Below are 27,987 nucleotides of genomic sequence, written 5' to 3'. Positions count from 1 at the left end.
GGAAACAACACATAAAAGCAGTATTGTGTGGGCCCTCACAAACTACCGCTCTGCCAGCAGGTGGCGCTATGCCCTTGACTCAGGGCTGATATTTTCTGGCTGGGTCTCTTGTCTCACGTGTGAAGTTTTGAGCAGATCGGTCAACATACGGTGACGTTACAGGGCACTTCCTGTTTGGTTTGCAATTCAAAATGGCTTGACTTCCTGTTGGGTCAAGTTCATGTTCATAGACGTGTTCATGGTCGATCTCTTGTGCAGTGTATGAAGTTTTGAGCTGTACGTCAATGTATGTCAAAGTTCGGGGGCACTTCTTCTGGGTTTTTAACCTTTGGGGGGCGCTACTGAGCCATTTTGCAACACTTTTACGGCAATTTATTTTTACGTTTAGTACCGCAAAGAGAATAATTCCATGAATTCCAAGAAGTCCTCGCACCAATGGATGAGCAATAAATAGAAGCGCAACTGGCTTTGTCAAAGTCAAAGCAAATAGGAAGGTTTTTAGCAAAGGCTTAAAACTTAGTTTGGGGACACTTGACAGAAGTCTGGAGCTCAGAACCTCCAGCTCCAGATTGTCGACCTCAGTGCTCTGACCTTAAAATCAAGTCTTAACCCTCAAGAAGCCCTTTAAAGTTGTGAGGTCCAGCCAACATATTAAATTGAATCAAAATTTGACTACTGATACGCACACACACACACACACACACTCCTGTACAGCATCCTTCATGAGGACACTCGTACACATAATGCATTCCCTAGTTCCTTATCCTAACCTTACACATCACAACTAAATGCCTTACCCTTACCCCAAGCCCATCATTAACCCTAAAACCAGGTCTTTACCCTAAGAAAAACCCTTTAAAAGGAGGAGGACCACACCATCTTTACTAGGACGTCACAAGCTAAAAGATGACATTTGATTACACAAAATATCCTTTAATCGCATGTATGTTTGACTGAATGAGATTTTTTTATCTATATTAAAGTACTGTACATGCATTAATCATTACAGTCCCTGTTGGTGTAATGGTGAGGCGTCCCAATATTTTCATCCATATAGTGTATTCTTATTTTTTATACACTGTCTGTTTGTCAGTCAAGCTTACAGTCCACAACGTAAGAAAAGTGATGCAGATGTAATAATTCAAGCTAATTACCAAAAATATTGGTGTTTTCCAAACGTGGAAACAATGTTCTTGTTTATTAAGTTGTAATGATTTCTTTGTCAAATGGAGGACAAAAACCCTCACATTTAAGAAACTGAAAAAGACTAACATTTAAAAAATAGATTAATCATTGCAGGCCTCGTAATCACCATAAACAAACAAACAAACAAACAAACAAAACAAAGACTACACATGCAAATTCAAAACTCCATGATAGGTCAGTTTTAAAAATTCTTTATTAATTTTTCTTATAATCAATGCTTGATACTTGAAGCAAGAATAATGAACAAAGATGCTGCGCAGACCTCGACGTGAGGCTCCATCCTGGTTCGTTCTTGATATTCATACGACCTCCAATATAACAGAGGCTCTTGTTGTCTCATGGTACATTTATGGCAAAAGGTGTGGGGAACAACAGACATGGGGAAAACATTTAGAAACCCACCGCCCTCACAAATACCCTCTTCAGCACAACCACGAAAAAAACATGATTTAAAAAAAAAAAAAAAAAAATTATGGTCATGTTATTTACACAGCTTTCACTCAGTTTCTAGACCTTAATTACAAACGTACATCTATCTCTCAACCGCACATTTCTCCCACCTACATTGTCCCTTTGGATCTCTACTCACAAAACTCGTGTGCCATCAGTGCTATAAAGAATCTAGAGAGCGTCAGTTTGACTTCTGTCGACTTCTCTCCGACTACGATTCTAAGACTCTCTGTTCAAATTGCGTCTAGAAGCCGCGGCAGCGGTGGAGGCGGCGGCTGGAAAGGCTGTGCTTCGATCAGCCGACGGCCTCGGTTTGACATCATGATGGCAATGATTTGAATACCCGTACCAAGGTGGAAAAGAGTCAAAAAAAGGTCAGGGGGACACAAACCCTGACCAGTAAATGCTGCCTGGTGCATTTGGAATGGGCTGATAGGAGTTCATGATGTCATCATGTCACGTGGTGACGTACAGTACATGAGGAACAGGGTCCTTTAGAACTCGAGTGTTTGTACTAAATAGCACCTCAAAGTGGTTTTTAAATCTGGGCACCTACCGACTCGTCCGTTTATTACACAAATCTACTTACACGACATTCCTCCCTACAAACACTTCTGTGTCACCTTTATGGCACTTTCAGGTCTTTACAGTGGTAACAACAACAACAACTGAAGGCAAAACAACAGACTGAACCATTACCCGTCTCTGCTTCCCACTGGGAAGCTAAATCTACAACATCAAGAAAATAGAGCTTTTTTTATTTTATTTTATTTTTTAAATTGGAGTGAACAATTCCATGGTTCATTATTTATATTCAATGGGGGGTGGGCATATCAGAGAAATTAAAAAATAAGAAAAAAACGAGGAGTGGAAGTGCTAAGAGGGATATAAGCACAGGAACAAGAAAAAGGGATGAAATTAACTGTGGACTTTTCAGTTTGTCCAGGGTAAAGGCGAGAAACACTACAGGAACGTCTACGGAGACAGGTCGCACAAAAGGAGGTCGTCTTGTCTGTGTGTGTGTTTGTGTGACTACGTGGTGTCATATCATATCAGCTCCCGTTTGATTTGACAGAATCTAAAGATGGTTTACGTTTTATGCATAAGAAGAAAAGTAAGACGTGTGCTGGCCACTGAAACACAGACGTTGGCCACTGAACCTCTTACAAAAATAAAGCAGGGGTTGAGTTTTTCCTGCACAAAGGTTGGAGTTGGAGCACGGAGGAGGAATGACATTCTAACATGTGCCATTCAACTGCGGAATGTATAATGTGTCATTTTGTCCAATAAACGCAAAGTGCAAGTTAATGACGGGACGATGGGAGTGGCCGCGTGTGGGCGATCGTGTCCAAGGTCAGAGCAGGAATGAAAAGGAAGAGCAGAAAGCCAGTGTTGATTTGTTCAGCTTCAGCAACCATGATTTATCTGGTGCTTAGAGTGGACTGTGGCAGCTAAATGTTTATTATTATATTCAGACTAAATGTTAATTGTCCCCTTCTATTTCATTGTTTTTCTTCTATTTTTTTAATTCCTCTGCTTGTAGTTTACTGCTTTGAAGCTTCCATGTTTGCATTTTAAATATTCCCACAAGAGAGACAAAGAAATACTGTGGAAGAGGTGTAAAAAAAAAAAGGTTTTGGCAACATTTGAATTTTGGTGTATGGTAAAAAAAAAAAAGAAAAAGGAGAAAAGTAACATACTGCTACCTAAAAATAATGTTTAGGTGTACAATCTTAATTGGAAAGTGTTGACATTAGAATTTTCCTGTTCACCCTAACACAAAAAAGGACCTTTTTATACAAATAAACAAAACAAAAAAAAAGGCTGCCACAGAATAAAAGTCAGAGAAATTTGTTTTTCAGTTAAATTTTCCAAACCTCCATCTTATTCCACCTGTGTTAAACTGAGGGTCGGGGGCTGGCTAAGAAGAGGAAGAAAAAGAAGAAGAAGTTCATCTGGAATGTTGCTAGGGATCGTTGCTAGGCAGGACTCGGACGAACACCGTCATTGAGATAAGGCAGTGACCAGTCCTGCCCACCACCCAGCCAATGGAACGTCCTGAATTACAGCGGGGGTTGGGGGGGAGAGTTGGGTCTTTAAATGGCAATTTTGGATATTTGCTCTTCGAGATTGATGATTCGCTTCTCCTGACTGCTGACCAGGTCCTTGAGGGATTTTATTTCTTTCAAAATCTCCTCCAGCTTGGCTTCAGATTTCTGTGAGAGACAAAAGAGAAGACAAGTCAGACTTACTGGTTGGGTCGACACTGGATGCATGTGCAGGACTCAACGGCAGCTGCACTGTTCAGATACTGATCTGGTGACACTCTGCTGTGGAGCTTCTGCTATGTTTACACAAGGTTTTACCTTTGAAACCCATAAAAATATACTTGTATCAACTCCAAATCCTCCTCTGTACTCCATTTAATACCAGGAGCCTTTAGTATGAATTCTCTCCCCCATTTTTCCCTTTCACCCCAACCAGCTGAAGCAGATGGCTGCGCATCTTTGAGTTTGGTTCTGCCAGAGATGTTTTCTCTCTCCACCTACAGCCGTGTGTCATGTCATGATAGCATGTCATGTGTGAACTGTTGGGTTTCTCTTCTACCTAGAATAGTGTACAGTCTCTGCCTCACTATGTGAGTTTCCTTGAGATAGCCATCACAGTGAATTAGCTCTACAGGACATTGTTTTATATATCCATATACACGTTGCCGGTGTAGGTCAAAGACAACAACGTGAGTGTGCATGTGTAACGGCAAAAAGAGAAATGGATTCTGATGCCACATATCAGATACATGTATATGCTGAACTATCCAATATGGATCACTTCAGCCTAATCTGATTATAGCCTCTGTGGCATGTTTGTACATATTTCAATCACCACACTGCTGCAGGTGTCCTGCTATACAACAAATACTTTGGTTACATTTGAAATCTTTTCAAATCAAACCTATGTCTCGCTCTCTCTCTCTATAGTCTTGGACTGCCAACACCTGGTACTCTGAGGGTTAACATGTTTCGCCAGCTTTGGGCAGTGATTACAGAGCAGAAGAGCACAGAGACAGTTGGGCTGGGCCTCAGGCGGGCGGCTGTGTTGTGGGTGAGGTGCAGCAGGACGCCCAGCAGAAACAGACCCCTCTGTTTGTAGGTCTTAAGAGACAAGACTTACAAACCACCACGAGAAGAAGACGGTCAACAATCAGCCCTCTGGTCTTCTAACACACGACAGTTCATCTGTCTAATACCACATATACATGGACCTGGCATGTCCAAAGTCCAATCACGGCCCAGATGTTGTCAGTTTTATAACGTATTATTTATGAAGAGGGACGGACTGGGACAGAAAAATCGGCCTTGGTCACGTGTCATCCCCGTTACCTCAGCTTTGAAACCAGAGTCCAGAGACATCTGTTAATTAACATGTTTGATTCTTCATTGTTGGTCGGACAAAACTAATTACATAATTGTATCACCTTGAATTTTGTTTATCAGATCAACAGATATCAGAAAACCTGAAACCTGCAGAGCTCTGAAAAAGACGGTACTCACAATGGATGGAGTCGGAGAGGCAGACTTGTTGGCAGGGCTCGAGTTCTCTGTGTTCTTGGTCACCTTGCTGTCCAAAACGTTCTTTTTGACAACCTTGAATTCACGGTTCTTGAGTGGAACATAGCCGTTCTTGAGGGAGATGAGTATGGGGTCTCCATTCTTGCCCTCAAACCACTCCTCAGCCTCCAGGGCATGGTCCGGTCCGGCCGTATCTGGGTACAAGTCGTCCTGGAACAGGTCCGACTGCAAGGAACAGAAAGGGTGACAGGGTGTGAGGAAAAGTCTACAACTGCACATTATGTACAAAGAGATGCCACTACACTGTCTAGTGTTTTCACATGAAACAGTAAGGGGTGTCAGACTGTTTGATGACTCACCTTTCTGGGCACAGTCATCACGATAGGCTCACACTTCCTTTCATGCAGTTTGTAGAACCTGGAAACATAAGTTCAAACCCATTATCCACAAAGGCATTGGATTATCAAACAAAAATAAACACAACATTCTACATTGATCATCTTATGCCCCCTAGTGGTGGAAATAGGAATTCCACATTAAGAGTTAGGATCACAGTTGAGAAATCTTACTCAACAAATGCAGTCATTTTGGATCCAATAATTTAATACAACTAAAACGTATGGCCTGGTTTAGTTTTTAGAATTCTGGTGTCAGAGATGATGGTGATGATGATGATTGGCCATCTAACCCCATTTTACCTTGCAATTTCACACTTATTGACATCAAGGCCCCTCTTGGGCATATAGCCCATGCCCCTCTGGGGCTCCTTGGTAACGAAGGTGCTGAGGAAGTGAACGTATGGATGCTCGTCTGTGATTTCAAAGTAGCGGATGCTGCTGTCCCCCTGTCAAGAAATGAAGTGTTACGCTTCAGCAATTAAATAAATATGCCACATATAATCTACACATCCATCTTTATTCTGCTGGAATTATGGTGTGATTTGAAATGGTAGGTACCTTTCCACAGAGGTAAACCACATTGGTGTCCGGATCATAGAACGGCAAGAGCACTCCGTTGCTGGTGTCCATCTCGTTAACAGACAGGGGCTCCTCCATGTTGTCCTGGAGAAAAAGAACATGGTAATGACTTAGTTCTGTCAAAGAGCCTATGAATACAGATGGGTAGGTAGAACCTGTAAAATTGGAACATTGGAGCATCCATAAACAGAAAGATACTTGTGAATGAAGCAGAGTCGATGGGGATTAAGTCGAAAGTATGGTGTGTTTATTTTTATGTATACTGTTCTGGGTTTATCCCACCATTACATGACCAAGAATCCCAAGGATACGCACCCGCTGTCGATGTGCATTCTAGAAAAATTACTGCTGGCAAGTCTAACGTTGAACAAATGAAGCAGCTTACCGCGTTCCACAGCGAGAGTTGTCTCTCACTCATGCGGCTGAACCCTGTGGTGAGGATGTTGCCATCAGACAGGAAAATGGCTCTCATGGGTCGAGCACCATCATGTGCTTTCTCCCTCTCCTGTGAAGTAGAGTTTAAAAAGGAGGTCAACCTAACACACAACTTCCAACAATCACAATTTTACTATGTCCACCATTTTTACTGTGTTTTTTACTGTTTGCTCTACTTTTGTCACTTGCTTCCTTCTCATGTATGAAATAAAAACAAATATATGAAAAGTGCTTACAGCGATGATCTTCTCCTTGCGGGGGTCAATGACACGGATGGCTTTGTCCTTGCAGGAGGTGCAGATGAGGCTCCCGTTCCGGTTCCAGGACACGTTGTAAATGACATCTGCATGCATGTCTTCCAAATTGATCATGGCCTCACCTGTGCCCACGTTCCAGATGATGATCTGGTTGTCACAACCTGGTGACAGAGTGAAGTCCTGGTGACCAGTGCATCAAAGTCAAACAATATTTGTTTTGTCTTTGTGGCAGCTGTTGTGAGGCTGCAGATAAGAAGCTCCTCATATTTCCCCTCATTTTAAGTCTCTCATTCTGTTTATGTACTTCACTCCCTCCTCTCCTGTACCTGTCTTTAATCTCAGTGGTCACATGGCTGCTGCTGTGAGTGGAGAAGAAGGGATGCCTTGTGTCATGGAAGTGAGTGAAGAACACAAGATAGCATACTGGCCTGCAAGTGCATGGGTTTTTCCCCTTCTTGTGCTCCCTTTTGTTTTTGTTCATTTCATTGATACTGCACACAGCGATGTTTTTTTTAAAGTATTAGATTTGTTACTCTAGGTTGTTTGGAAATTAGTTTAGGGGGACATGCTGGAGCTGTCGGCCCATTGCCTGGGTGGCCCAGTTGTTTACCCATCTATTGTTTCTTTTTGGCCAGGCTCTGTACCGCTTTCCTTTTGCTCACTTTTTTTATATATGCAATATGTCCTTGCATTTTGAATATTTATTTTGGCATCCTTTATATGTTCAGACTTTAGTTGAGCCATTTAATTCCTTAAGGAGGCCATAACACCAGCTAACACCATGTCAATGTTGTAGCTTGTCAATTTGTTTTAGAACTACGACTACAACAAAGTCCAACACTGAGGAAAGCTGGATATTCAATAGCATTTTTAATGACAGGTTGAATGGACAAACAGTTTTTACCTGCACTAAGGAGGACATTACGTGCTGTTGGATGCCATGTGATGATGCCAACACGTTTGGAGTGACCCTCCAGAACGACCACTGGCTCAGACATGGCAGTGACGAGGCCATTCTCAGGAATCTGCCACACCTGTGGAGGATATCAACAGGACAGACTTAAGAACAAAGTACTGTCAGGGATGATTTCAAGTCATTATCAGAACTGTTACCATACAGAGACCAATGAATTGTAGTTGCTCAAATAATCCTGAGGGGGGCAGCAGTCACCAGATTACAGTGGGGAAAAAACCCAACAGGATATGATTCATTGACAGGTAGAAGATACAGTTCAATTTTAAAAATGCCGTGATGCTTATTATCAGATGAAGTAGTACAAAATTGATCTTACTCCCAACAAAGCAACTAATACACAAGCTGCAGTTACTCGCCAACAAATAACTTCTGAAAACCAGTTGCACTACAATTCTTTGCCTGAAGCAATTAGCAATAACCAACCCATTCAGTTGCATATACAAAATGCAATAGTTGATATTGACTTAAACTTCTACAGTATCTACATTATTGACTACTGTATATGCTCACATGTACACATTGGTGCTCAAGTCTCAGTCTATGTTGAGATTAAGATTACCGTCAAAGAAAAAAGGGGCCCAAGCATGACGCTTGAAGTGTCTTTGCTCATTTCAAAACCAAAACATTTGACATTTTCCTGTCCACCACCCACGACGTTTAAACAGCTAACGCACTCATGCTCATCTGTGTGTCGACTAGTTTGTTCTTAAAATGTGGAGCAGTTGACGATAATGTGGCACTGGGACACGTCATGTCAGTGGTGCAGTATTTCATTGTTATTTTATGGGCACAGTATCAAGGTAGCAATATGCTAGAACATAGGTGGATGCTCAACAATCGTAATCTGTGCTAGTAAGACACACTGAAACTGTGAAGCACTGTGTGACTACCTGGCAGTCTGCTGAGGTGCAAAGGCATCAAAACAAAGTATTAATTAATTGACAAGCCTTTGGACCTATGCATCTGGAGCACTGATTTAGGGAAATGTCCTAAAACCTCTTCAGCCCCAAGCTTTAAACAAAATAAAATACATAAATATGTACACATACATTGATAAAGTAGAACCTACTATGTTACAAAACACAGTAAAATCATATCACTTATACTTCGGCAAACATGAAATTAATATGACACCAATTCAGGGTGGGGTTAACAGGAAGTCAGGACTTCCAGGTGAGAAACTGGCAGCCACCAAAACAGGCAGCACACCAATCTCAGCCTTTCATAGCCCAAATAAGGATATATGGAGGGAAGCACAACTGCAGTCTCAAAAAAGTCAGTGACCTCAGCTCAATAAACAGTTAAATCATTCCCCAGCTCTGATTCCTACACACATATTTGAGTCTAATCTAATCCAGAGGGTGAGGTCTGCTCCCATCCCTGAGTTACAACAGTCTGGTCTTTCACAATAAAAGCATGCCGTCGCTTGTCTTGTTAGCTTAAGAACGTGTGATGACCTTTTTCCCCCATCAATCAAAAGATGCGAGTTTAGACGTATAGAAGAAAAACCTTACCATCACTGTGCAGTCCTCGGAGCCGCTGGCAATGACCTGATCATTGTGGGGGCACCAGTCGATGTCTAACACCGGGCCTGTGTGACCACACACTGTGGGGTAGGATTTGTCAATGCGTCCCGACTGTAATGAAAAGATGAAGTGATTAGTCTTATTCTGGTACAAGTTATTGAGTATTGTACATAGTGAAAGAATGAGCATGTTTTAAAAAGAAGATTTTCACAGTGCAATCCCGAGTAATCCTGAATCTCACTTAAAAGAAGTTAAATATTGCTGAAACATTGTTTCCTGAGCACTGGCTCTGTGGAGTCAAACTTCTTAGGAAAGCTATGAGGGGAAATACCAGTCCTCCAAACACTCCAGACAAGTGCTGAAGCCAAGTGTGCATACTGAAAAACATTTGATATTCATGGCTCATTGATAAATTATGAGAACATAAATGAACAGAGTATAGTCTAAGGCCTTGGTTTGTTACTCTAACTGTGCATCTGCATCAAAAAACATATAAACAAACAGCCTGGAGAGCCAGTTACTCCCTCTCTCTCTGTATGGTTAGTTGACTGAGCAAACCCTGTGATGTCTGAGTAACCAATTAACCTCTTGTGATTATTGTATTTTTAATTAATTGATTAGTTGTTTGATCCATATTATGGAAAGAATGGTGGAAAAACGACAACATTGGCAAATGTTTGTTTTGTCCACAAACCAAAGATATTCAAGTTAACCATCATAGAGGAGCAAAGACCCAACCCCAACTAACATGATTACCTTTAGAGGAAAAGGGGCACATCATCCTCCTCCTCAGTTTGGGCTATAATCATGTTTAAAAGGTATGTTCTGACCTTGACATTATGAGTACTACTACTGCAGACTTATTTTAAAGATGGGTTACCTAATAAATAAAAAGCCAAAAGATTTACTAAACCAAAAAACTAAACAGCTATGCAATGATTACACTGAAAACAGTAAGAATATTAGGAAATATTAAGATTGATTGTTTACAACTGCCAACTAAGACTTAAATATGCAGTAATGAGTAAGAGGTACAAGCAGATGTAAAATTTACACATAAAATTGAAGTGATCTATATCCAAAGAAAAGGTGTAAGCTCAAATATGCATTGTGCACTGAATAGTCACACAGTATGCCTCACAATGACCAAATATTCCATATACATTTGAGTAGAATAGTATTTATAAACAAGCAGGAAATAATGATACAATAAATCAACTGCCTTAAAATGCGAAACAGATGTGGATTTAACAAGCAAGAACTAAAAGTGTTACTTTTATCTGAAATGACTGACGTGACAAATCCCACAGATCAAGCTCATCCCAAAATTGTGGCATTTGAAGCTAAATAACTAAATGTGACTTGAAGCTTTCCAAAAAGGTTAAACGTGTCAGAGAGATATATACAGAAAAGCAATAAATAATTACCTTTAGACTCTTATAGTAACAAAGAAAATGTGCTACATTTCTTCAGCAGCAAACAGCATTTCACATTCAAGGAATTTAAAAAAACAACAAGATGCGTCACGTCCTCAAATGCTGAACATTTCACACCTCCTGCTACTACCAGTAACATCCACATTGGTGTGGCTGATACCACCATGTAACAAGTAAGATTCATATCTCAGAGCTCTTGCATTCAGTGAGTAGAGAATTCAATCCTTCATGGATACAGTCCCCAGTAGGTAACTCTGTGCCACTTGAATATCAGGCCTGTTACCATGCAGTCACCTGACAGAGACAAACACGTACTCCAGGTGCAAGTGTTGTGATCAAAGTCCAGTGTATATGATATGTGTGCACATTAAATATGTAAGAAATCCCAGGATCTTGTCTGAACCGCACCCTGACTGTTGAACACACCCTGAAATCTACCCAGAAACTGAGTGTAATAAAAGCAGACTTTGACACTGCTGTTAATAGGGATCTATTATATCTATGACACCATCATCAAGTATCACAGTAACATTAGCCATTGTGTGATGCTGGTGTCCTCCCCTGTGCAGTCAAGTCTATAATAAAAACAACTTCTTTTTATTTAGTCAAAATGAAAATTTATCGTCAACAATTTTGATAATCTGGGTTTTTTCAATCATTTCTTAATTTCTAAGCTTAAATGTGAATATTTTCTGGTTTCTATGCTCCATATAACAAAGAAAACATTCAAACAATACAAGATATGTGAGGACATCCACACCGATCAAGATCAGCATTTTCTGACATTTTAAGAACCAAGAACCATTTTAAGAACCGATTCATCAAGAAAATAATAGACAGATTAATTCATTAGTTGGTTGTAGCTCATAGTATTGCACTTTCCTCCTCAGCCAATACAATTCCTGCACATGATTTCCTGAAGTCGGTAGAAACAGGATGTAAAGCAGGAAATACAAGTACTAATGTGCAGGTGAAGCAACAGACACAGTCGCACTATTTTTAACAAGACAAACAGATCCAAAGTATCACACTCATGCAAGGTCAACAGTATTTACACACTCACCATAAACTGAGTAACACCACTGTCAGAGCAGGAGCATTGTGTTAGGGTACATACCCTGTAGATTTGCATGACCAATAGGTGTGGACTGTGTAAATCCGTTTATTTGAAAACAATGTATTCCTGATAAAAAAAATGATCTACAATCACCCAGTGAGCATATCAAAAGTCATCTGAGTCCATAATAACACAACTAAAAAGTGACCATTCAACCACACTGGGCAGTGTAGTGTACACAGGAAGTAGATTTTCCCCACTGCAATTAACTAATGTGAAACAGCAAGATGAAAAATAGGAAGCAAGATTTTAGTTGTGTGTTGTGAAATTGGATAACTGCAAAAGGTCTCCGTTTCGGCCTGCCCAAACCAAAACACAGCCGTAGAGATTTCAATCAAAAACATAGCCAGCAGCGTATTCTAACATTTGGCCTAACACTACACCACTGTGCCAAAGAATTGCAGCAAATGATAGAGTCTATCTATAATAAAAAAATAAAACCGTTTACCAGAAATACAGTCAAATCCAATTTATCTGAATGGAGAATGTGGGCTCCATAGCATAACTAATCAGACGTTTAAACACACATCCATGTTCTGTGTCTTCCCCTGCAGAAGTTTGCTCGTCACAGCACACAAAGAGTAAGACCACTTATGTGCTAATCAGTGATTAAAGATTTTGACCCTTGACAGCTTACTGCATCTCACATGCCAACTACAGGTCAAATATGTTACTCTTACTTAAATCTCTGTTTTCCATAATGTTTCATCCTTACTTTGTAATTACCAGCATCAACTAAATAAATAGCAACATACTTTAAGGATAAAGTGCAATGGCTGCAGTTGACTCGCACAATGAACCATGACACCCCCAGACCCCCCAGCCTCCTGATGTGCCCGGGCAGGGCAGGAGAGATGACAGCTCAACCAGAAGAGACACGTTCTTCACATTCCACACCTTGGCCCCAGGGATCTCTGGTATGTCTATGGCTAATGAGAGCAACTGGGCCACAAGGGTGTCAAATACAGCACCCTTTGAGGTGCTAATGGTGTTTGTGTCCAATATACAAAATACTTAATTCAAGGGTCTAAAGAGCAAACACAAGTGGGCCTCGCCTGCATGCGTTTGTATGAATTGATTTCACAAGAAGATGAAGAGTTCTTGAGCTATGTCAGGCATGAATGAGGGTGTTTTTGTTTGTTTTAAATGTATATTTTTTGTTTGCGACTCCGTTTGGAATCAGCTGTGTGTTTGTTTTCATGATTTGGAAAGAGACAGGAAACCAGGCACTTGCTAATTAGTTTGCTGATAGTTTATGTAGTGCAGGTCAATGTTACTCAGTATCTTGCAGAATGTGTAGTTTTATAACCTGAAGAGTGCTGACTAATTATTTAACTTCCACCATGGATCTCAAATCGATTTTGAAACAGAAATTTTTGCAACTGCACGTACAAATTTTCTCTCTCTTCATATACATCATTTTATGTCGAAATAACCGCAACGGCTCCTTCAATCTTTGTTTATTTGTCAAATCCCAATAGTTTTTTTTGTGTTTTTTAACTGTACTTGTGGGTCTCATCTGGAGGTTCTCTGTATTGTTTGACATGAGGTGGCAGGAATCTGTAGTGTTTGGTTCTGCTGTGGACACTGATCTGCAGCACTAAATGTAGAGTTTTCTGCTCATTCTGTCTCGGCTTGTCAGGAGTTCTCCTGTTAGGTATTACATTCTTCTGAGTCATGTTCACTCTCCTTCATGCTTCTGTTGCCTTCATAAACATTTCCTGCCTCTATCTGTGCCATGTGTACATGTACATGAAGCGTTGTTCAAATGATGAAACACAATTCTGTTGAGTGATAATGGCAGACGGATGTCTTTCTATATTTCACAGCCATATTACTACTCAATTTTAATCTTCATCTACATATTCAATGTTGATGGCTCAGAGTTTTTATTGGAAGTAGATAAGTGTCAGTTAAATATTTCCTCAAGTCTTGTAATCACATTTAACTTTTGCAAATACAGAAGACAGAAAGATAAACAGTTAATGTTTGACTGTTGGACACACAACAACTTCATAAAATTCAGAGAAATGAGAAATGAAACAATATGGAGCAGGGCATCATCTTGCCCAGAACGAAGTGGAAACAATAACGACTCACAGTAACAGCAAAGGGTTAATCCCAGCAGCTGAATACCTTACATGTCCAAAACTACACTACAGACATTTGTATCCTTCGAGAGGAATGCCTGAGGCCTAGAAAACAACCAGTTGCATAGCAACAAGTAAGACTGCAGAAAATGAGAGTCAAACACACAGGGATAAATACAAAGCACAAAGTGAAACGCACAAGAAATGGACGAAAATCATTCCCTCAAGGCAAGAGAGGACATTCTTTTCATTCACACAAGAGGCCTGGACACTTCATTTCCTTGCAGCTCGACATGTGATTCACACATGCACATTACAAAAGCATCATCCATGTCTACAGCACAGTGCTGCTCACAGCTCCATGGAAATTTCCATTTAAAAGTCTCTGCATCTGTGGGGCTGAGACGAACAGCTGAGGCAGAGGAGACATCTCTTTATGATTTAAATTTTTTTGAATGATGTGGCTGGACCACGACAACTTAGCACACTGCAGTGCTGTGTGGAAACCTGAGCTATACATAGCAGAAGCAACAGACACATCTCTCCACTAATACATTGTGGTACATGGCGGCTTATGTTTGCCTTAATATTAGAAAAATACGAGTACATGAGAAAAATGTTTGTCAGTATTTAGTACCACATCTGTTATTAGTATATACATTGCTGCTGCAACACAATATATTCGCTAACAAGCTACTGTGCATTTCTCTCAGTCTAAAAGATGTGACAGACAGTGGGTTGATAATAATGACATTCAGATTTTTCCAGTATGTTTACGGTCATGGTAGGTGGGTTCAATAAAACAATTTTAAGCGCAATAAGAGGATATCTAAAATTATAAAGAGGGCCATTGACTCTTTTCATTTCTTTACTGAGATTGCTTTGCATAAATATTGTGTCTTCTGTCTACAGTGCCGCTACAGCTTCCTTCTGTCTCCACGGGGCATGCTGTGATTGAGCACAGTCAAGAGCCTGTGGTGTGAAAAATAATGAATGAAACACACAGTGTATGAGAGAAATTATATTTTTTGAAAGGCACTGGAATTATAAGATAATGATTTTCTTGTTCTTTTCTTTTATTAAAACTAACAAGGCATTGTTCCAAGGTTCTAAAAGTTTGCCGTATTCAACAAATACACCATAATCCAGATTGATAAATGACTATTACATAACCAGTATGACTGCATAAGTATAATATTACAAAATAATTATTTAAATATGGCATATGAATACAATGAATGACTCTGTGACAGAGGCAACATCTGACTTCAACCTAGTTCTCTCATCTTGGCCGCTCTTCATATTTCAGCCTATCCCAGAATTCACATGTGTACTGACACCGCATGCAGCAGCCAATGGCAAAGCAGGGAGGAAATGGTCTTGGAAGGCTGTCAGGCAGGGAGCAATGAATGACCATATATGGTAAAATCTGCAGTCAGCAGGACTGAGCGGCAGAAGTGGCAAAGACAGACGCAACTGAGCAGTATAGAGGTCTTGGAACACAAACTGACCAAACTATGGTCAAAGACCCTGTTTACTATGCACAGGCAGGGTATTTCTGTGTACAGACAGCAGCCACACTGCTGTACAAGACAGAGAGTGAGAGAGAAAGAGAGAGAGCAGAAATAATGTGTCACTGCACACACCCAGGGATTACTAACAGCAAAGGTTGAGCACTGGATGAATGGTGCATTGAGGGATTGAAAAATCAAACACAAATCCAAATCAAACACACTCCAAATCTGATCATCTTTCTGCACAGAGCCCGTGTTTGAAACACTAAATGTGGAACATGCCTTCTACATTAGGCAACTCAAATCTGGTGTTTAGGCTGGAGTTAAGGTCATGTTTACATAGAAATAGAGAAGAATGAAACTAATGACACCTCTCGAAGTGACTAACACACACACAAACACACATGCTGGTGGATAAACCAGGATGAAAAAAATACTGGGGACTTTCAATAATGGTCATATTTTTCATATTTTCCAGTTATAATGAACAACAGTATTGATTTAAAGAGACATCCTCTCTCTTGCACCGAGCAGACAGCGGAATTATACGGATTTTTTCATTTAACATTTGCTAGCTGCGGCATTCACTCCCACAGCTTCCTTCATATGGAAATCAGGGAATAAATTAGCAGGCACCCAGCTAAGAGAAAGAAAGAGGGAGATTGAAAGCCTGAGGGAAGGGAATGACAAGTGTTGAGCTGGACATCTGATGCCCTCGCTATAAAAATCCCTGTGTTCAGACAAGAGGAAGCAACAATACTCATGGCTATGCTGAGTCACCGTGGCCTGCCACACTAACCTCACCCCAGTGAGACACACAGTTCCACTGGCCGACAACTCAGAATGGGGCACAGAGCCACAGACCTGAGGTCAGGTCAGAGACCCACAACATCATCCTCTGAAGTCCAGATACTTTTCCATGTGTTTCCAGACAGTTATGACATGAAGCAGACGTGACTGAATTTAAGCAGAAGTGGTGTATAATGCTTTTCTGAAGGCTCATACCTGCATATGGCTTAATCGTGAAGGGGGAGGGAGCATTATTACACTTCTGCCTCCCCCCAGTTGAAGTGTGGAAATGACAAAGGGCTGCGCTGGGACTAAGCGTGGGACAAAGGCCCTGAGCAGGTGGCTGTCCACAGAGACTGGGAGCAACACAGCATTGGCAGATGGGTGAGCTGGACAGATGCCCTCTCATATTGGCCATGGGAAGGTGCGGGAGGGTGGAGGCGGCATTTAGGGGATGTGTGTTCTTTCAACAAAATAATAAAAAAAAGACCCAAGAGATTTGAACTGCAACAGTCCTTCAGACGAGCAGAGCCGTAACAAACAGGGCTGAGCGACACTGCAATTACAAATTGCAAATTGTTAAATCCACTTCTGATTGAATGACAACATCCTTATCTTTTTTTATTTATTTCAGTGGTTTAGGAATGATCTCAGGTGCTGAGAGGAAATCTGTACCGCTGCTTCACTGCAGTGTGGTCTAATAATCGTTTGCAGGAACACTCGTCCCACTTTCAAGATCTGTACTTCCAGCTGAGGTTGTACCGAGATTTCCAGATGGACCTGCTCCTTCAGAAAAAGTCATTTGAAAATAGCATGGCAATAAATTTCAAAAATAGATATTTCAAAGAATATTTTTTTAAGAAAGAATAATAAAAAAAAACCTGGAATGCTCATTGATTTAAGATCTAAAAATTAATGGTCCTAAATTCTCATTTATGCTAGGTTATAAAACTGGTTTGGTGGCAATATATTGTATACTGTTGCACTGTCCAAAGTCATAAAAGTGCAGACGCACACATGTAGAGAGCACACACAATTCTTTAATAATATGGTATTTCCTTTCAGGGCCAGCGTCCAAATAGATGGCCTGTAGAAGAAGAGAGGAAAAAGCTATATCTGAAAGATTAGTCTGTGTCACACCAGCCAGCTTCATCAAGAGAACTTTTTTTAAATCACTTCCTTGACAAAAACTGTCTGAGGTTTGCTCAGAACATTAAGAACCTCAGTCTACGACCACTTTTTAATTCAGCAGTGAAAGTGGACTTTGTTCAGCAGACACACCATTACTGTACTGGGACATAGCAGGCAGAGGGCAGCTCATACACAACACTGTCACAGAGGAGTGTGAAACCAGTGAAGCTCACAGTCCACCTTCAATATAAGCTCTGTATTGCATGAGGTGCTGAGAAGTGTAATCTGTGTGATGACAGACATGGGGATCAGTCCCCTGAGCCAAAGCCTTCTCGGATGACATGGCAGTGGACTGGTGTACACTAATTACAGGCCCAGGTTAGACCTGTCAACAATATTGCAGTACTTATGTCATTCACAGTGTCAGGACCTGCCACTTGGCCATTGCTTAAAGCACCAAACAGAAATGGCAGCAGCCAGCAATTTTCCACTGTCAACCACTACGACACTCTAGGGATTTAGGGATACGTGTCAGAACCCAGTCTGACCACTACGGCACCTTCATCAGGCCAATTACGCCAACAGGGTTAAAACAAAAAGAGAGGAACACAATCACCCAGCTACAGCGTTTGAAGCCAAACACTCAAAGGCTGTCTTGTCTGACCCAAGTCATTCTAGTTGAAGTAGAGCAATGCCTTATATGGAGGCTAGAATCAGGAGATTGTTGACTCCAGGGCATTTGAGAGTTTCTGTTGTACACACGAGGGTGTGTTAAACAGCTCAATGGTAAACATTACTGCACACCAACAAGTAAAGGCAAGGCAAGACTTTAATGCCACTTGTTTTCTTGCTACACTCTCAAAAGATAAAAAAGGGATTTATACTTTTGTTTTGACATTTGAATTGACTGTGTCTATTCAAATGTTACATCAGATACCATGGTTATCCTTCTGTTTACAGCAACAGTGACAATATCGAGACTTCCCCTCATATCTAAAAATATCATGTGATTATGAAAGCTTTTTAAATAATCTGTAACAGAAATATCACGTGTAGGACAAGCACTCAAAAAGGCACCCAATGCATTTAATATTAAATGCATATTTTACTATCAAATATGCTTTGTATTATATTAAATAGTGAAGCTTAGTTATTCAGTGAACACAGAACAGGTTTCTGAGAGGATAACAGCCATAAAGGTGGGGGCTAAACAGGGAGTCCACCATGTTACTGGCCATTAAAAATCAACAAGTACCATAACAGTGCAGTGAAAATAACAGAGCAAGCTCTTTTGTCTTGTTTCACCTCTGTCCAGTCAAGGACCAAAGGAAAGAGAAGCGACAGAGCACAGCAAACACTGCCTCCACCAAATAACAACAGTGTATAACTATTAATATTTGTCAACTAGCATCAAGATGCAGTACACATGCACACCCAGTTTATATCCCCCCCTTTTGTCTGGCTAATGTCTACACAATATGGTGTTTGTCCACTGTGGCATTCATAAGCATATAAATGTATATGTAAGCATATAAACTTACCTTGTGAAGGGGAAGAACAAGAAAAGCTCCGCCACCACTGGCCTCAATGATTATGGCAACAAATTTTGGATTGACTGCACAGAAAGAGCTGTCCCATGTGACCCTTGATACCCGGATATCATCGTAACATTGATCATTCTTCACCGCCTGGCCAAAGACGTGACGGAATTTGCTCTGTCGTACAACTCGTCTCATATCTGTTGAAGAAAAAGAGAAGAGCGTAGGCTTAGGATTATTCAACGTAACAGGTACACATCTGAGCGACTTTAAAAGACACAAGGACATAAAACACCCCATCCACAAACTGCAGCTACAGGTGGAGTAACAGACTGTAAACATGTGTAAGTTTTATCATTTTGTGACAATTTTTCCACACAAAAATTGCAGTATTGCAGAAAATAAAAATAAAAGTACCAGATAACTAGCAACATTGATAGATCGACGTTTAGCATTTATAGAAATAAAAGAAAAAGAAAAATAATACATTGATCCTCACTGAAAGTGGCATACATTGATTCACTGCTAAACTAAACTTTCAAAAACCTTTGAGATTTAAATTTTTCATAAAAAAAAAAAAGAATACAGCCACATATATGATTGCAAAAACAAACACGCTTGATATTTTAAATAACTTCAAATTGTTCTTCCATTGAAACAAATATTAAACATCTGAAATACAAAGACAAAAGACTTTATCTCTATAACACTTAAACAAGGCATTTCCAAAGAAAAATAGGACATACCCAATCCAAACAAAAACAGACTTTGTAGCTGGTTCAGCTAAAATCTTCACCAGGACAAGAATCTGCTGGCAGACATGAGAGCTTTGGAAAACAAGCCCATTCAAAAGCTACAAGTCCCACTGCTCTGCTTACAATAACAGACCACTTCCAAAGATAATGGAAAGCTGGCCAGATATACGACTAAAACGAAGGTCCAATCTAACCTACAACCTAGAGAAAGACAAAATCTCCTCAGTGGTTTTGGGAAACCTCCTCAGTTTTTCTTTGTTTTTTGAAACAGCACATGGCAACAGTTTCCCAGCCTGAATCACCAACATGACCAAAGCACAGCACAGGATGTGGGGCATGTTTTGGAGGTTGTTTTCCATTGTGTGTGTGTGTGTGTGTGTGTATATGAGAGGGAGGGTGAGAGACGGCGCAAGAAAGAAAAGTAAGTACGAGCAAGAAAGGCTCATATGACACGTTTCCGACAGGACAAAGATCGCAACGCAAGCAGGAAGTTCTTCCTGTCGGGATGTGGGCGTGTCCCAGCCCAACACTTCTGTAAAACACATCAGTCATATTACAAACGTTTATTTCTTAAAACCTCTGAATGTGCTGGGATAAAAGCAGCTAATGGCAATTTCAGCATTATTCTTCCTTTTTAGTTTTTAGTCTGATAGTTGACTACAATTACTTTAATCATTATGAATCAATATACAGTAAATATAAAATCGGATGAAATTCAAAGTATTCGTCCTTCTGATTTAGACAAGGCAGCTTTACATAAGATCAGCACTGTTACAAATCTATTTTGTGTAAAAATACCAGCAGCTATGAATAAGCTGGTATATCATAATACCCAAAACCCATCATCACCACAACAACAGGTACATGCTCTCCCTGCATTAATCGTAATAAAACCATTTTTCATTCCAAATTTAGAAATAAGTGAACTGTAGTGTGTACAATTATTTGGAAATACAAAGTGTGACGCAAAAATCAAGGTAGGAATGATTGAATGGGCCACTGACTGGTTTTTAAATCAGGCAAAAAGGTGTGATTGGACTGTGATCGCTTTCAAATATAACCTTCATGCAATACAATTACTTTTGAGCCAAAATAAAAGGTGTCTTTTAATGTGATTGAATAAAAGCCAACAACATAAGTAATAAAAATTTACATACTTAGGCAATACAACATATCATGTACTGAAAGTCTCAAACGCATCAATTCAGACAAAATATAACATTTTTGTCAATCAGTGCTTTTAAGCATATTATGTACTTTGGTCCTAGGGTCCAACTGCCCTGCATGTTTCAGATGTTTCCCAAAACCAACATACACAATTCAAATGGCCAGCTCATCAGAAGGCACTACAGAAGCCTGATAAAGATACTCATGTGACACTCAGGCTACACTCAATACACAATATGGCTGTAGCTTTTCTAGAGGAATGTCTGACTCGGCGCACACAGCCACATGTCCTGGACCAATTCTCGTTTTGAATCTGCTGTCATGCTTGTAGTTGTAATTGCACTTTGTAGAGGAGTGGATGTCGCCAATCCAGGGCAGAGGGGACATTTATTCGTCTTTGAAACTGACTGCATTGTGGGTGAATCACCTGTCAGAAAATGCCTATCATCACAATCAACCACGTGGGTAGGCAGGTCAGTGAGTGACGTGTGATGCCAGCCAACCATTCTATTTGGTCAAAGCAAAATTATTGGTCAATCACAAGGAGGGATTTGGTGGATTTTTTAAAACAAATTAATTGATGCCAGGAGGATACAAGTGCTTTAGAGAGCAATTATATAGCTTAAACAACTTACACCATAGAGCTATAAGTGAAACCTTACGGCCACCTGAAACAAGCCAAGACTATAATGGTCCAGAAGCAGCAGTAAATGAGTCAGTGAATGCTTGTGAAACCAACACTGTCTAAACTAAAAAATAACTGATTTCCCTCAAATAGGAGACTATTGAACTAAAGTTTAAGTTAGTGAAATATTAGCTGTCAAAGTCAGAGAAATCAGACTCATGTGACAACAAAGAAGACCTTTAAATAACCAGGAATAATTATTTAATTATCAGTTTTCATGGCCCATGGATAAACCACAACATATGCATGTGACCATGTCAGCTGAGGCAGTGAGAGACTGGCAGCAGTCTCACAGTTCACACCATACACCAGATAGACATACCTTGGAGGAATGCTATGCCACTCTGTGCCACTCTCCTGAGTTCATCTATCAAGCCCTAATCCAAGCAAAACGACCTGAAGTATCTGGCGGGCAAATCCAATGAAAGGAGAAGTATATGCCCTATTGCCTCCTCAGCCAGCAGAGCTGATTCTGATATGTGGAGACAGAAGGAGCCATAGCCTGAGGAACAGGAAGTGGAAATAGTGTGACACAGTTTTTCACACCTTTCTTTGCATTCCTCAACTCCTTTAACCTCTGATAGTTCTGTTGAGGAAATGTGGCTCCAAGGGCAAAATGAGAGCTGTGCTTTACTTTCTTTGCATTGTTGATGTGTGGTGAGAAACCAGATGATGTGATTGTGCTCATCAATATTTCTCTGACCAATTAATCTGAATTTGTGAGTAGTATTAAATAGACAATAAAAACACATAATGGTGATAGTAATTGCTGTTGCCCTGCCATATGACTCCAAAAGAGCAGAGAGGAAACTGCTGCAATATTAATTATTACTGGAAGAACAAACATCTTTTTGTCATTTGATCCAAACTGCATCTCAGTAACTGAACACTGAGATCAATAAAGCCTTTTGGGACAACCATATTCAGGAAAAACTTAATTTCCCATTTCTTCATGTTGCTGAGTCATCATTGGTATGGGGGGTGGCAGTTGCTCAGTTGTAGAGCATGTCACCTTTCAACCAGGAGGTCTGGGGCTCAAAACCCCATCTCCTCTAGGCTACATGGGAAGGTGTCCTTGGGCTGAACAACTTCCACAGTTTTCACATGCAGCATCTTTTGAAAACACAATCACCTTAGTTCTGGTGGAGACGCGTGTCAAATACTCACACAAATTAGAGCCACATCACTGTGACATGCATCATGCACCAAGATATTGCAAATTTTTGAAATACAGCGGGGACTTCCAGCACTCAGTCTTTAATACCGAGGGCCAAAGAACAAGGTCAAACTGTCTTAGTTGTGATTTTTTCTCAGCTGAATTCATTCAAGAGTGAGGCTGCAGCAACTTCTGTCATCTCAGCAGCTCCCAGGTTTTGTTTGCTAATGCTGTTTCCATTGTGGTACAGTTCGGTTTGGAATTGTAGTTCTGGGTCAAGCTTGCGTTTCAACTGAGAACAGTACCTTTACTTGGTAGACTGGTGTGATAACATAGAATGCAACTAAACAACCAGGGAGGACACCCAGCAGCTCTTTTTTATCCTGCTTGGTTAAAAGTAGGGAGAAAGAAGAAAGAATCATCAGAAGCCCTTAAAACTGGGGCATTTGCTCTGCATAAATGTGCATGTGCAAAAGTGACTGCATAAATTTAGAGCATGTGCATACACACGAAAGACTATGGCACTTCCTCAAGCACATGAGACATTTAATGCTGTCTATCCATGAACCTTCAATTATGTTCACACATTCCAATGGAAATGGGCCACCCCATTCTGTCAGCAGACATTTGCTAACCAAATAATTTTTCATGGCTCATGAATATTATTAAATATCATGGCTCCACCCAACAACAATAATACACATTTACAGAAACACTAAAAGAAAAAACATGATCTTTGTGTTCAAAAGAAAACTCTGGCCAAGAATCTTAACCAGTAAAGGTAACCAGTCAAAACTGGATTTAAATGCGTTGCCTGTTAAACTCTGGAACTCTAGAGCATTTTCTATATTTTTATGTCTGTCTTAAATGGCAAATCTTTGCCCAATTCTATTGTTCTATTTCATGGTGTGTTTGGTGACTGAAAAGTGACATAACGTGAAAATCTCACTCACAAATCAGGATGAGCTGAAGTAAGATAGGGAGGGGCCACAGAATTAGAGCAGAATTGTGACATGGCCAAAATAGTCTCAGAATATTGAGTGTGTGAGACAGAAGAAATGCATTATACCTTAATAGCCAAAACCACCGATTTTCACAGTGACTGAGTACAAGATTAATCTTAGCCCAGTTTTGGCACTAGAGCAGAGGTTTCAAACTCAATTGACCTGGGGGCCAATGAGCATCTAGTCTGGTCAGGAGGGGACTGGTCAAGTGAAAATAAGTCAAATATTTGGGGAAGCACAACTATTCAGTAGCGGAATGCAATATGAGCTTAAATTCTATCACAATATTTATCATATCAAAAGTATGATAGCCAACATACTTTCAAGATAAACATGCTTGTTTTGATATAGAATAAAAAAAACATTTAGGATGCAAAAACTGGTGGCGGGCCCCATGTGGCCCATAGGCCATGAGTTTTAGCCCTCTGCACTAGAGAATATAGTGGCTTCTGCACATGCAGTAGCACTGATAACTACAACCAACATCTGCAAAGCACAAGTATGTTCATAGGTCAGTCTATCATTTGTCAGGCTCATCAAAACCAAATCATCTGGAGCAGCCACATCTTGAATATAGCATGTAGGGCTATAAAGCTCACACAATCACGAAGACCATCTTTGTCTCAAACTACCCACAACCCATTGCCATTTCATATTTCATGGGTTATTTGAATTGAATCATTTTTTGTTGTAATTCATACATAACAAAGATAATAATCTTAAAAACATAAAGATCTCTAGTACTCGACTAACACAGTATTGGCCAAAGCTTTACAGAATTTGGGTCAGCCCTTCAGTCTACATTATTCATATTTTCTTGTCAGAAGGTTTTATGTTGAGAGACATTTTAGAGACATGAAAGCCATTAATGATCACAGACGCTTCTTTCCCACACTTTGCTACTGACGACACCCAGTGCCCCCACACAGTCCAATGATGTCGCTTCAGTGCTCTCCATACACTGGCTGCCTTTTGCCTTTTGTCACCAAGACTGCATGAGACGCCACCTAAATCCCCTTCCTGTAACCAAGGCCACGGACCACCATTGTAATCAGATTCCAGCTACATTCCAGTGCTTTTTGCAACAATGAGGTAAGGTGCTGTTTTTTTCACCTCTGTCCAATCCCAGGTGAAGTCTGCAATCAGCTCAGTTTAAATGCACCTTGAACACAGTACCTTATGCACCACTGGTTCTTTCATAAATAAGAGTAACGTGACTACAAAAATACTTATGTACATGTATCAATAGCATGTTGTGTGTCAGGCCTTCATAGACGTAACTACATAAGTAAAACAATTCTTGCCAACTTCCTCATTCCAAACAGGAAAAACAGGCGTTTTAGATTCAGAATAAGAAACAAGCGTCTCACAAAATGCCTGTTGACACACCGAGCATGCCTTGACCTGTACTTTAGCATTATCCCTCTTTCTAACTCTGTATCATTGAGACTTAAATGCTAAATCCTAAACTTCTTAACCTACCGTATTTTCCGCACTATAAGGCGCACCTAAAAACCTCAAATTTTCTCAAAAGCCGACAGTGCGCCGTATAATCCGGACGAGACGGAGCCGGGCATGTTGGATCCCGTATTCGCCCAACTGTTTAATTCGGACACTGAAGAAGAAGAATTCGAGGGATTCGCGGATGAGGAATAACTTGATAAAGTGAGCTTTACATGTTTATTTTGTGTGTTGTGTTGTGTGACATTAACGTTTGAGCAACGTTGAGTTATTTATATATTGTTATTGCTTTGCACTATTTCGAGTGTTACTATATTGTGATAGCACTAACGTTTGATTTACCGTAACAGTATCAGACTGTTTTTTACGTGTTTATTGAATCCAGGAAAAGTTCCCCTCCACTATGTGATATAAATGTTGCACTACATGTTATACCCTGCTGTTGTTAAAAGATAAACGAAATACCACATCACATAAAACAGCTGTTTATTCATGTTGGGAGTAAACGGAGTTGTCAGAACGCTGGTTTGTAATCTATAAATAAAGTTTGACTGACCTATCTGACTGTTTTGTTGACATTCCCTTTAGCGCAGCTCCATCTAATGAATGCATAACGTAACCCCAGCCTCTACTGTAGCGTCTATTCTATGCGCCTTATAATGCAGTGCGCCTTATATATGGACAAAGTTTTAAAATAGGCCATTCATTGAAGGTGCGCCTTATAATCCGGTGCGCCTTATAATCTGGTGCGCCTTATAGTGCGGAAAATACGTACTTAAAAGTCAATGTTTAATAGCAGACCACTTAAGAAAACTTTAAAATTATTCATAAAGGGGAAAAGGTTACATGCATAGAATTACTATATAGCACTCAAAATAAAACAACTTCCACTGGTTGTTTTTCATGCAGCTTTCCAATCAAACAGACAATTGACTAAGAGGACTTACAAGAAAAGAGAACAAATACTCAAATGTGCTTACTCCTCACATCTAAAATACCAAAGCCTGACAGTACAAGTGTGATCCTTCTTCCTCATCACTTACTTCCCCCTCCCCCAGTGAGCACAGACAAATCACTGCTTAAATTCAACAGATGTTGTCAGCTGTGGTGGGAATGACCAGTGGAATAAATAGTTTGTGCATCTCCTGAATTACAATGCTACCAAAATGACAATTAATTACAAAATTACAAACCAAAGCTACAAGGAGGTGAAACAAATCAGAGAGGGTATCTGAACTTGTTTGTTCCATTTGTCATTTTCCCATTTGTGTATTTTCACTAAACTCTGTTATTACTTTACCGTCAGAGGGCTGTGCTGTAAACAAATGTCAGCACAGATTTAGGCACGCAATTCTCTTAATTTGACAGACTAGTCTAAACAAATACACCATGTTAAGAATGAGATATTTCTTTCCATCTGCCCTTCAACCACAACTGACTGCTATGTGAGGGACTAGAGAGTAAAACAAACCCAATATGTGAATCGAGTCAATTGATTTACAAACTGTAAGTTAATTCTTAATGATCTCAGAAGGGAGACTTCTTTAAAGGGAACAGTGAGATAACATTATCCTGCAATAACTAAACTAGGAACAAACTAAGGTTTGACAGAAAGGCTTAAGAATGATAAATTCGCTTACACTTTCACACAGCACATCTATTTCTAATTCTATCACTCAACTTTCAGACCCACTGCTGGTACAGCCGCCAGGAGCAACATGGGCATGTAGACTAGTGAAAACTAACCCACAACCTTTGAGTTGAAAGACGACTCACTCTACCACTGAGCTACCATCAAATGCAATCTTTGATTCCAGCTGAGATGGAAAAGATAAATAAATTATAAACCTCTGTAGAGTATTTTAGCTCCATAATGAACAATAAGATGACCAGCAGGGAACAAATGGACTAAGCCAAGCCTCGCTCAATAATGACGAAACTAATGTAATGGATATGCTGCAATAATCTTCACGATATTCCTGTAACCACAACTTCACAATATACTCAACAGTTTACCATAACACACATATGACCACCCTACCACAGTTGATAGGAACCAAACACTCTCTCACGTCATGCTTCGTTTCCCTCCGTTTCCTGACCCACTTCCTTTCTCTGCCGAGCCGTAGGAAGGCGGGTTAAAAACCTTGTACTGCTGCACAACCAGCAGAGGCTGATAAGTCTGGAATGGGTAACAAGCCCAAACACAGTTAGCACCGCTGTGGGAAACCGAAAAAAACCAAGCCCGCTTTGGAGCATCACAGCGTCGTCATACTTTAACGTAGAAACGTGGTTGGAACTTTAAACGGGTCACAAGACTTGGGACTTTTCTGACCTAAGTCAAAGTTTTGATACATGTTACGGTTTTTAAACAATCGCAGTTTACGTTTTGTACTTTTTTTTTACGTTTTCAGATTTTATAATGATTGTGTGAGTGGTTTGTGAAGTGTGTGGGCGGATCGCTAGAGTGGCCCACTCTAGCGAGATCCAGCAAAATAATCACCAAAAATCTCTAAACAAACTCTTCTCCTGCCCACAATTTCCAACCTACACTGATAATTTTTACATCAAAACGTTGCCATGGGCGTCGTGTAACCCTGTGTGTGTTTTCATGTTCATATGACTTGTAGTTTTTCTTAAAATCACCTCAAAGCGCAGACAACTCCGGTCACACTCTCCATTGACTCCCATGTTAAAATGTCTGCTTTTGAGTTCTGGAAAAATCAAGACGAGGGTGATTTTAAAACT

At 40.2% G+C, this 27,987-nt stretch overlaps 1 protein-coding gene across 3 annotated transcripts; it reads right to left on the bottom strand.

Annotated features, from left to right (window-relative positions):
* Nucleotides 1-1,381: 1,381 nt before the first annotated feature.
* Nucleotides 1,382-27,336, bottom strand: coro1ca (coronin, actin binding protein, 1Ca). Of its 3 annotated transcripts, none has more exons than XM_044026499.1 (11): nucleotides 27,312-27,336; nucleotides 19,015-19,211; nucleotides 9,385-9,507; nucleotides 7,799-7,928; nucleotides 6,874-7,055; nucleotides 6,588-6,707; nucleotides 6,182-6,286; nucleotides 5,924-6,069; nucleotides 5,585-5,642; nucleotides 5,208-5,450; nucleotides 1,382-3,872 (listed from the first exon to the last, which is right to left on the bottom strand). In XM_044026499.1, exons 2-11 carry the CDS (start codon nucleotides 19,207-19,209, stop codon nucleotides 3,753-3,755), a joined length of 1,422 nt encoding a protein of 473 aa, XP_043882434.1. In that variant the 5' UTR covers nucleotides 19,210-19,211; nucleotides 27,312-27,336; the 3' UTR covers nucleotides 1,382-3,752. The 3 variants fall into 3 exon arrangements, with proteins under 3 accessions (XP_043882434.1, XP_043882435.1, XP_043882436.1); XM_044026500.1 differs by lacking the exon at nucleotides 27,312-27,336 and adding an exon at nucleotides 21,941-21,961; XM_044026501.1 differs by lacking the exon at nucleotides 27,312-27,336 and adding an exon at nucleotides 19,968-19,974.
* Between the last annotated feature and the right edge of the window lie 651 nt (nucleotides 27,337-27,987).

This window comes from Solea senegalensis, linkage group LG5 (assembly GCF_019176455.1).
Source record: "Solea senegalensis isolate Sse05_10M linkage group LG5, IFAPA_SoseM_1, whole genome shotgun sequence".
NCBI classification, from domain to species: domain Eukaryota; kingdom Metazoa; phylum Chordata; class Actinopteri; order Pleuronectiformes; family Soleidae; genus Solea; species Solea senegalensis.
The sequence above is the reverse complement of the archived record's forward strand: the minus strand, read 5'-3'. Positions and strand labels throughout refer to the sequence as shown.